This window comes from Corythoichthys intestinalis, chromosome 13, assembly GCF_030265065.1.
Source record: "Corythoichthys intestinalis isolate RoL2023-P3 chromosome 13, ASM3026506v1, whole genome shotgun sequence".
In the NCBI taxonomy this organism is placed as follows: domain Eukaryota; kingdom Metazoa; phylum Chordata; class Actinopteri; order Syngnathiformes; family Syngnathidae; genus Corythoichthys; species Corythoichthys intestinalis.
The window spans coordinates 644078-654568 of record NC_080407.1 but is presented as its reverse complement, the minus strand read 5'-3'; the positions used below and the strand labels follow the sequence as shown (position 1 = coordinate 654568).

The 10491-nt window shown below is 49.9% G+C and overlaps 1 protein-coding gene across 1 annotated transcript; it reads left to right on the top strand.

Moving 5' to 3' along the window:
• Window positions 1-4755: 4755 nt before the first annotated feature.
• sfmbt2 (Scm like with four mbt domains 2) lies at window positions 4756-9500 on the top strand. Its single transcript, XM_057854001.1, has 10 exons — window positions 4756-4831; window positions 4910-4992; window positions 5693-5831; window positions 5879-5933; window positions 8268-8356; window positions 8427-8676; window positions 8745-8842; window positions 8903-9004; window positions 9071-9301; window positions 9374-9500. Exons 1-9 carry the CDS (start codon window positions 4756-4758, stop codon window positions 9238-9240), a joined length of 1062 nt encoding a protein of 353 aa, XP_057709984.1. The 3' UTR covers window positions 9241-9301; window positions 9374-9500.
• Window positions 9501-10491: the final 991 nt, after the last annotated feature.

Sequence of the window (10491 nt, the reverse complement as noted above, 5' to 3'; positions counted from 1 at the left end):
GACAACTGCCGGAGAGCTTTTCTGTAGTCGGGAGGAGAAAAGTGCACACGAAACGTAAGTGAACGAGGAAAAACATTCATGCTTTGACGTCGGAGCCACTCGAGAGCGTTTAGCTCATTCTTCAGTGGATTTGCGAGGGCATCAAACCGAGTAATATTTGTCATGAAGTGCTATTTTGACGATTGGACGAAAGCGTATCGTGATGGCAATGGGGAATTTGGCCCTCGGGCGCCTCTGTGAAACGCCCGTTTGTGTGTTTTGGACTCCACTTAAAGGTCAGTGAAGGCTCCAGACGTGGGGTCGCCGCGGGACGCATGCGCACAACCGAGATGCCATATTGGAACGGGGAAGGCGGCAGCGACGGGAGCGAGGAGACGTGCTGACTGTGCCCGAGCGGGAACGAACTCGGCGGGGGGGGGGGCTTCGGCCGGAAGTGTCCTGGGAAGCGCCAGGTAAGACAGGTGACGGAAGACCGTGTCCAGGGAGGAGGAGGCACTTTCCTCAGCGACTTTGCCGTTTTGTTGAGCGGGGCACTTCACTGCTCTTGTTTTCAAAGCATTTCAGCTACTTTTTGCGCAAAAAGAGAGCCCGAGTCGCTCCAAGTGTCTCGTGCCGGCCGTCAGTCACAAACGTCTTTCTGACGCCACGGTTTTTTTCCACCCGGAAATGTCGCTTTTCTCGTAGCGAAGACCTGACGGCCCGCATGTTGATGAGTCACTTTGGCCTATTTGGGTGGTACCGAAGGAAAGGTGGCGACAAAAAACGGCCGCGTCCAGACAACATGGCGCTGCGTGGACAAACTGCCGCCCGCCCGCCCGCCGCTTTAAAACAAATCTTTTGAGCGAGGAAAAAATCAAGCCGCGCCGCGCCGACGTCCCCCTTCGGTCTCTTTCGGTGCGCACACGCGAGATTTAGTCAATTAAATTGAAAGTGTGCACAGGGCGAGCGCATGCGGGTTTTTTTCCGCCACACTTTGCGGCGTGCAAAGTAGGTGAGAGAGAGGCGGGCCGTGCACCGGCTGCTCCTCAGCAGCCTCTTCCTCATGACGCCGCGCGGCGGCTCTCCTGGAGCTTTGATCGCTTTGAAGGACCTCTTTTTCCGAGCTGCACTAACGGTTATTGCTTCGAACGAGTTCAGATGGGTGGAAATAAACATCTTTTTGCAAGGGGAGGAAAAACGCCAAAGCCCTTAAAAGTAACGATCCAAGGTGACAGACGTCCGGAGGTAGCCTCGAGTAAGCAACGTTACTTCAAAATAATGTTAGTCGAGTAAGAGTAGTCATCCAAAAAATGTACTCAAGTACAAGTTGAAAAAATGCTAAAATAATGAGTAACTGCTTATGATGTTTGTTTTTTCTCAGCATAAAGTTAGATGAACTGTTATTGTTATACTGTACTAAAACCTATTGCATAGCTACATTAAGCCAAAGAAATACAAAAATAAAATTGAATTCTGGCAGGGAAAAAAATGTACAGAACTGAAACATCTTTTGTCCAAAGAGCATGAGTGCCCTCTAGTGGAAAAAATGTTGATAGTTCCTATTATGACATTAAAAGGATCATACCTCCGGTTTTCCGTGGTCAATTGGTGCCAAATAAAAACTGGGGAGAGGTTAAAATCTGTGCTTTCGGGTCATGTTGAGGACAGCATTCTAGGTCAAATACTAACTAGTGCTTTAAAGATGCCGCTTGATCGAAAAGGATGCCGCGATCAATCCAACAGCAAGCTTGAGGCCAATTTGTGTCATGGAGTCGTGATTATTGGCGTGACGTCTCATTGGTGAAACTGCTAGAGCTACTGTTGGGGCATCGCCGGCAACAAAAAAAAAGTCAAATCTAATATGTAGACTAAAGAGGGAAAAATGTCACAACGAGTGGCCCAAAGTATGGAGAAAGAGTAGCGTTTCTTCGTCACAAATCTACTCAAGTGAAAAGTACGTCTTAGTAAAACTAGTTTTCTGAAAAAGTTACTCAAGTACAAACGAACGGAAATTTTAATAAAATATATTTTATATATCACAACAGTCATGTAGGCCTATTTTTCTAAAGTATGGATATTTAAATACATTGGCCGTGCTTGACCTTGGTCTTTTTGTAGTAAACCTGTTTATGCCTACGGGTAGGCTCCAGATTTAACAGCTTTACCCTTTCTGTTGTAAAGAAAATACCTTAGTAAGGGGAAAATGTTAAATAAAAAGAATTAAGATTTCTTATTAATGAAAAATTTAAAGTGTTCGTAGGCTGTCACCAAGTAGCATTTGCGATCGCTACACAAATATAGCAATATAAATGACTCCAAAGAATGGTCGTAGAGAGATGTAAGACAACCAGAGGATATAAAGTATAAGAAAGACGGGGCATATGGTCAAAGGCATCACATCCCATTAGGCAAACCAGGCAATTGCCTAGGGCCCCCAGCCAGCAGGGGGGCCCCCAGAGGGCTGACAGATTTAGCACACGCAGCTTTACTGCACTGCCGCAGCAACAAGTGCGACAGTGCCAGTGAAAGCCTTGTGTCTGAGTTCCCTGAAGAGGCCCCTTCACTCGCTCTACACCTACACCCCCCCCCCCCCCACGTGACTCAGAGTGAGCGGCAATTTAGCTTTTTTTTTTTTAAATTGGCGTCTATCCAAAATGAAGAGAAGTTATCCTTCTGGAAGTGACAAAAGAAAAAAAAAGCAGAAGAGGAGAAAAGGAAGCAAGACAGTGGTGATTGTACTTTGTTACTGTAGTTTTATGTCTTAATGTAGTAGAAGCCAGGCACTTTGAGTGTCCTAAAAAGCACTCTATGAGACCGAGGGGTTATTATACTTTTATTAAATATGCTATTGCTCCAAGTCCAACTGTCCCCCTTACTTGCACACGCTCAAGGGCCCTATGTTGCCTGGGGCCCCCGGGGACCCTTGCTGCGCCTCTGCATATGGTGGCTTGTTAAAACTGGAGAATGTCATTGTAAGGCAATGCACACAAGAAAAAGGTATCGATAAAAAAGCTACCTCTGAATCAGGTCGGCACTTTTTCCCGTCTTTTTCAGCTCTCGTACTCAAGCTGTCTGTTTAACTGAACATTTGTATGTTCTTCATCTTTACCAGTGAATTTGGGGACATCAGGGACATCATTTTTGGACTGAATTGGTAGGTTTAGCTCAGTAAATATCTCGTTCGTACACTATTTACATGCATTTAGCATGAGGGACACACGTGAGCTTGACCCACCTAGCAACAGTTGCTAATGTCATGAATAATAATGACTAAAAGTGACGTGTTGCGTGCGATACACTATTGTACTACATGAACTTTTTGATGTTGCTGTAAAATTGTTTAGAACTGTTTTTACATTGACCCCTCCTCAATCAAACACAGAAACTAAGATAACAAATCCTGTTGTTGCGGCAGTAATGTCATTTCATCAATAAATTGCTATTGCTGGCGATGGACGTCCAAGCCATTTCACTTTTCCCAAAGCTTGGTTGCATACTTGAAAATGGAGAGGAAGGATTTGGTGGGACCAAAAGAGGAAAACCTTAAGAGGCGCTAATGCAATAAAAGGCGCGGCCGCGTAGCGCTAGTTAATCTGCTAAATCCTCCATTAAAGCTTTTGGCGGCGCTTTCGGAAAGCCGTTAGCAGGAAACGCGCTCGGGCCCGCCTAATCGATCATAATCATCGTCACCGTTTTAGTTTGGGTCGTGTTCATTTTTGTCTTGTCTGACTTTCAGGCTCCAAACAACCAAAACAGAGCCAACGTTTCCTCAACTTCATAAATCATTCAGCCATTTTTGTCGGGGAACATTCTCGGGAGGCCCGAGAGGAAAATGCCAAGTGATGAAAAATCTATTTGCGCAGATAATAAATACTGATGTCGGGGAGGGAAACCAGCAAAGTATTTGGTCGCACGACGCGCTTCCTGTTGTGTTTTTCTTTGCACAAATCAAGTAAGCGCATCCGACTGTTCCTGAACTCTTTCGGGCCACGGTCAATGATAGATGTCCAATCGCGCGGCTCTTAAAAGCTCCATTTAAAACCCTCTAAATGAAGCGGAAGTAGAGGTTTAATCAATTTGAATCCGACTCGACTCTCCAGCTTCCAATGGCTTGGATGTCTAACGCCATCGACGGCAGCCAATGAGTTGATATTTTGGATGATACTTAAACGGCAAAGAGCGCCGGCCGCGTTGTGCTCGGCTTGTTTACACTCTGGATGTACGGGGGAGGGGGGCAACACATGCAGACTACTAAAGTTTCAGATAGTGTACAAAGGGCTTCATCTAAACCAACCGTAAAATATAGCTTTTCACGAAAAGAAAAAAAAAAAAGCTTTGTTATGAGCAAATAACAGCTTAGTCTCAAAATACTTGGTTCACAAATTGCAGTAATCTTTTTCAGTACCATGAATAAACCCATTGAACTGCACGTCTATCATCGTCAATGGCACCGAAGAGGAGCCCTTTTTTTCCCCCGGAGTCTAAGAATAAACAAGCGGATGACTGAGCAAATTTTCAGTCCAGCTCGTGTCTTTCCAGTTCTGCCGCTTATCTGACAGCAGCGCAGTCGGCCGCCCCGCGTCGCCGGTTGGTGACACGCGTTGCCAAAACGACAGCTGCATTTTTTTCTCCCGACTCCATTGTTGCCGACCGCTGAATATGCCAAGCGCATTTTAATGCGATGACATTCTCGGCAAGATTGTTTTTTAGGAACAGACGATCGTGTTCCTGTCCGCAGGTGTTTGAGATGCACTGACGAGGTCTGAGCTGGCGAAGATGCAATCGCTGCCACGGGATCGGCCCGAGGCTCGCCTCTGCGGGACCAACGGGAAGGAAGAGGAAGTCGACTCGGGTGACGACTGTTAAAGTGTGACGCGAGCAAAGTCGCCGGCGGCCGAGTGCGTGACATTTCTTCTCCAATCGGACCCAGGGCCGATGGAAGAGGAGTTTAATTGGCAGGAACACATGGAGGAGATGGGGGCCACCGCCGCGCCGCACACCGCCTTCAAACACGTGAGTCCGCCCTCTCCAAAGCTTCCGCCGTTCACGTTTCCTCTTGACGCGTGACATCACCGCACGGAAGAAGCCCTTTAAACATAAGCGCTCGTCCGGACGGACGACGGTGACTCCGGCTCGGTCGTTGTGTTCCAAAAATGTGTCGAGCGGGAAGTCGCGAGCTTGCATTCCAGTTGTGGTGTGACTCTCAAAACCGGTCTCGGTTTTCACGCGTCTCAAGACCGTATTTTCCGAGTCTCGGTCTGGCCTTTGTCTGCTCTTGTTCTTGGATTGTGTGGTTTGGGGACTCCATTTGATCAAAATACTCAATGTGATTTGGAAGGCCCTTTAAAAAACATCCATGCCTCAGTAAAAAGATATAAACACATTTAAAAAATAAAATAAAATAAAGAATCTGCTACCCGTGACCTGACCTCTATTGAAGTTTGCGACGGTCTGGTCAAACCGGGTGTCTTAAAGCAGTGTCTCGTGCCGATCAATGCCACGGAATAGAAATGAGGAGTTTTCGAGTGAAACGATGCCGGGAAAGTGATAGGAAGTCTTATCCTTCCCCCTCGCATAAACACGGAGCGAATAGTTACAGTGGAACGATGCAGCAGGCGGGCACCGGCTCATATTGTTTACGTCCGACTTCCAAAAACAGTCAAACTCGTCGGGACCCCGCGGCTTCATTAACCGGCGCGCGTGTCTCCCGCAGGTGGAGGTGAGCCTACAGAGCAGCTTCCAGCCCGGTATGAAGCTGGAGGTGGCCAACAAGGGCGCCCCCGACACGTACTGGGTGGCCACCATCGTGGCCACGTGCGGCCAACTCTTGCTGCTGCGCTTCAGCGGCTACGGTGACGACCGGCGGGCCGACTTCTGGTGCGACGTGACGGCGGCCGAGCTGCATCCGGTGGGCTGGTGCGCCCGCAACCTCAAGACGCTGGCGCCGCCACAAGGTGCGCGGCGTTTCCGCAAAAGTCTCGCTTTGCCGTGTTTCCCGATCTTCCTGAAACTCGGGCGCCTGATTTTACATTAGGAATTTTGTCTTTTTGTCTCTCAGATAAGCTGAGAAAAGGTAAGCCGCAGCACCAGCCTCGTCCTTCGTAGGAAGCCGCCCCTCTGTGATAAGAGACGCGAGCGGCGCGCCGCGATAACCCGCGGACTGCCGGCGGCAGATAAACGGTCCCGGGGTCGAACGGTGACGCTGCAAAAAAAATGGCGCGCCGCTCCGCTTAGGACATTGAATTGCCTGATTCGTCAACCCGTCTAATTAGCGCTCCTGATCAGGAATGCCAATGACCAATTTCAACTCGCCAAACGGTCAGATCAATTTCATAAAAGTAACGCGTAGGGTGTCATCGTGAAATTTGTCATTTGCAGCCCGACCGCCTCTACTGAAATGACCCGCTTGATTAGGAAAGTTTCACCGCATGAATCCTCCCCCCCAAAAAAGTGAATAGTTGACATGTGTTAATTGAGCAAAGGCGACATTCCCCGCATGCCCGCGTTGTGTTTTGGCTACGGCCGGCACCTCGAGGTCAGCAAGGCGTATTTCGCACTGAGGGCAATTTTCATTCCTCTATCCCTCCCACCAGGGGCGGACTGGTAATCTGTAGCTTCTGGAGGATCACAGAACGGCCGGTGCTCTGGACGGCCGGCGGCCGCCATACACTGTCTTTATCCCTCTATCCTCTATGATTATCTACAGTTCGCACCTAATCCGATAGGTGGCAGCAATGCGCTTGGCTGTTAACAGCCAATCTGATAGGAGGAGAACGAAGAAGTGGCCCATTGCCGCAAGGCGCTGTGACTCTGAAAGACTTGCTGTGGCCCACGAAGTGGCAGGATAGAGCGATAAGAGCTTTGGCGGACTTTCTAGTTGCCGCCGGGCTGAGATGGAATGAAGAGGGTTACTTGTTAGGGATATTGGCAATTGTTATCCACCAGGTAGCTATAATTTAAAAGGAATAAATGGCAACTAAAGGGCTAGTATTTTAGCTGTAAAACAACGTATGCACACGCAGCAGCAATATTAATTCAGAAGAAATATAACAAATATTCATAAAACGAATGGTTTAACTTTAGAGTTTAGGTAGTTAAATTGATATGATATATATTTTTAATCATTTATATATCGTTTTGTTTTCTGGTTAATACTTTCCAATGAAGGTTATGTATACAGGATTTGTCTTGAAATGTTTATTGTATTTTCATTGAAATTTATTATTTGTGCGGCAAGATTAATTATGACATAAACAATGAAGTCATTTTATAGACACAGGGGATAGGTGTTATTATAATCAATTGGATACATAAAACTTGCTTTTAAAAAAATAAATTCTTTAATTTGTTTATTCAGGTTGATCATAGAGCTAGGGCAGAAGATGAATCCAACTCCAGTTCAGCTTTGCAGTATTTTGAGCGCCCCAAGTCAGACAGTCACAGTCAGGACACATTTTCTTCATTTTTCTCTCAAAGTGCGCGAAATTGATGCATTTTACAATAAAACATAGAAAACATTTCTCCCGGGGGGCATGCCCCCGGACCCCCCTAGAGGGTCTGTGTTTCCCTTCGTACAGTGATTCTTTTGGGCTGGGCTGGGTCAAAGTCCAGGGCTGCTTTTTAGTCTCAGTCCGCCCCTGCCTCCCACTAAAAGATGAATCCTGCCCAGTTTCTGATCCCTCAGGAATAACTCCTGTCCCAACTCTGATTAATATGATTAAGTGGAACAGCTTGTATCATGTCAGGAAACAACACTTACTGTACCTACATGAACGATGATGTTCCTCACTAAAATGCATCCATTTTTCCAAAAGGAAGCAACTCTTGCTTTTGACCAAAAGGGATTACTCAAACTAAATCCGGTAACAAAGCGCTATCTTCATCCGGTTCTATTTAGTTTGTCGGACATTTGTGTCCACTTCAGCTTCAGTGTGGCCGGGGGCTTGCGGGGGAGGGGAGATTGCCTGCATGCGTGTGAGCGAATGCCGGGGCTTGAACCCACTTGATGTTAGGCAAACATAGAGCACGCTTACGCTCTGCCGTCGGGATGGCAAGACGGAGAAATAATTGCCCGTGCACGTCCGGAGGGGGCGGCGTGTAAAAATAGTTGATCTATTTTTGCACACAGGAGTGTTTGTGTTCACGTTGGCGTCCGGCATTTGCCGGAACGGCAAGGGACGGCACCGCTTCTCCTCTTAACTCGTCGGTTGCCGACCGCCCGCTTGTCGGAGAGCGCGAGTAGCGGCCGGAAAGGGTTGATCTTGTTTGGATTTCTTGCGCAATTGCAGCCATCGAGGAGAAACACGGCGACTGGACCGAGTTTCTGGTGGCCGACCTGACCGGCTCCAGGACTCCGCCCGCCAACTTGCTGGAGGGGGTGAGTGCGCCGAAGTTGACCGAGAAACGAAAAATGACCCATCTCGCGCCCTCTGTCTTTGTTTCCGTAGCCGCTGCGAGGGAAGAACACGGTGGATCTGATCGTCCGAGGGGCCGTATTGGAGCTGCGCGACGCGTCGGACCCTTTCGTATATTGGCCGGCGCGCGTGGTCCGCAACGTGGGCGGCCGCCTGCGTCTCCGCCTCGCCGGGCTGTCGGACGAGCACCGGGCTCGGGACGCCTGGCTTTTCTACTTGGACGTCCGGCTGCGGCCGTTTGGGTGGGCGGGGGAGAACCGGCTGGCCTCGGAGCCGCCCGCAGGTGACCTGCTCGTTTATCTCTTATCCTTGGGACAAAGCCGTTTGCGACGTGTCAAATTTCGGTGGCAGAATGGCGCGCCCTGAAGAGCGCCGCCGATTGGCAGCGAGCTTTGGAAGACGCCCGGCGAGACGCCGAGACCCGCGCCGTGCCGCTCGAAGTGTTCAAGGTGAGCCCTTTGCGAATGTCCGTCGACCGCCGGACCAAACTTTTGACTCTTTGGTGTCAGGACCACACGGACCTGCCCGCGCACGGCTTCGAGTTGGGCGTGAAGCTCGAGATGCTTTTTCCGTGGGAGCGCTCGCGGATCTGCCCGGTTACGGTCACCGAGGTAAATCGCGGTCGTCCGGCGTTTGTAAACGTCCCAAAAAATGAAATGAGCCTTTTTGGTTTCCAGGTCTTCAACGAGCACTACTTTCAGGTGACGGCGGACGACCTCTCGGGCGACGCCGAGCCGCGTTCGGCCTTGTGCCACGCCAACTCGGCGGGCATCGTGCCCGTCCAGTGGTGCCTGAAGAACGGGGCCGTTCTAGAGAGGCCGCCCGGCTACCCGGATCAGGACTTTGACTGGGCCGACTACCTGAAGCGGTGCGGCGCCGAAGCCGCGCCCGACACCTGCTTCTCTAACGTAACGCTCTCTTGATTTTTAAACTGACTCCTTCAAATGGAAATGGTCGAAAGCCGCTTTCCGTCGATGCAGACGTGGCGGACGCGGGCCTTCGCGGAGGACACGTGGCTAGAGGCGGCGCACCCGGAGAGGCCGGATGAGATTTGCGTCGCCCGGATCACTCGCGTTCGAGGACGCTTCCTCTGGCTGCGGCTAGAAGGTTAAAAAAAACAACAAAAAAAACTGGCCCACGTGTCGAACGCCGCTCAGTCATAGTCCGCGCCGATCCGCTTCCAGGCGTGGCCAAGAATGTCAGCGAGACCATTGTGGACGTCGAGTCCACGGACATCTTTCCTGTCGGTTGGTGCGAGGCCAACGCTTACCCTTTGAATCCGCCAATCAAACCCTCCTGTACGTACCCATTCGCAGCCCATCCGTTTGAAATTTGACGGCCACCTTTCAATCGTGTTTCTATCCCTCTACAGGTGGAAAGCAACGCAAAATTGCAGTGGTCCAGCCAGAGAAACAGTGAGATTTATTTTTGCAAGTCGCCTTTGAATATTGTTTGACGTCGCTCCGTTCTCCCCTCACAGATCGGCGCCGCCCCGACCCGTCCAACCGCCGTCCGTCAATCACTGCCCGCCCGCCTCTAACGAGCCAGGTAAAAAACGCCGACGTCATGGATCGTTTCCTGACGAGTTTTCAGTGCAGCAGACAACAATTGAGCGTGGAGTGCAGTGTGCAGAGGAAGTTTTTTTTTCTTTGGTGGAGCCATACGCCCACACTAAACACGGCTACAAACAACATCCTCTTTGCAAACGGTCATCTTTTGTAGTGCAATGACGGTCATGTTTTTGTCCCTGTTTGGCAGGCAACGGTCGATACTGCTGCTCCAAGGTTTTTGTCAACCACCGCTGCTTCTCGGGACCGTACCTCAACAAGGGCCGCATCGCCGAACTTCCCCAAGCGGTGGGACCTGGAAAATGCACTCTGGTCCTCAAAGAAGTGAGGGCCGCCGTTACGACCGCCAAAAACAGACAGAACTTCTCATCTGACTCGGGTTGTTGTATCACCCGCAGATGCTCTCCATGCTCATCAACTCCGCCTACAAGCCCGGGCGGGTCCTCAAGGAGCTGCAGGAACTGGAGGATCCCACCTGGGACTGTCAGGAGGAGACCTTGAAAGCCAAGTGAGGCCGCCGCCGTAGCAGC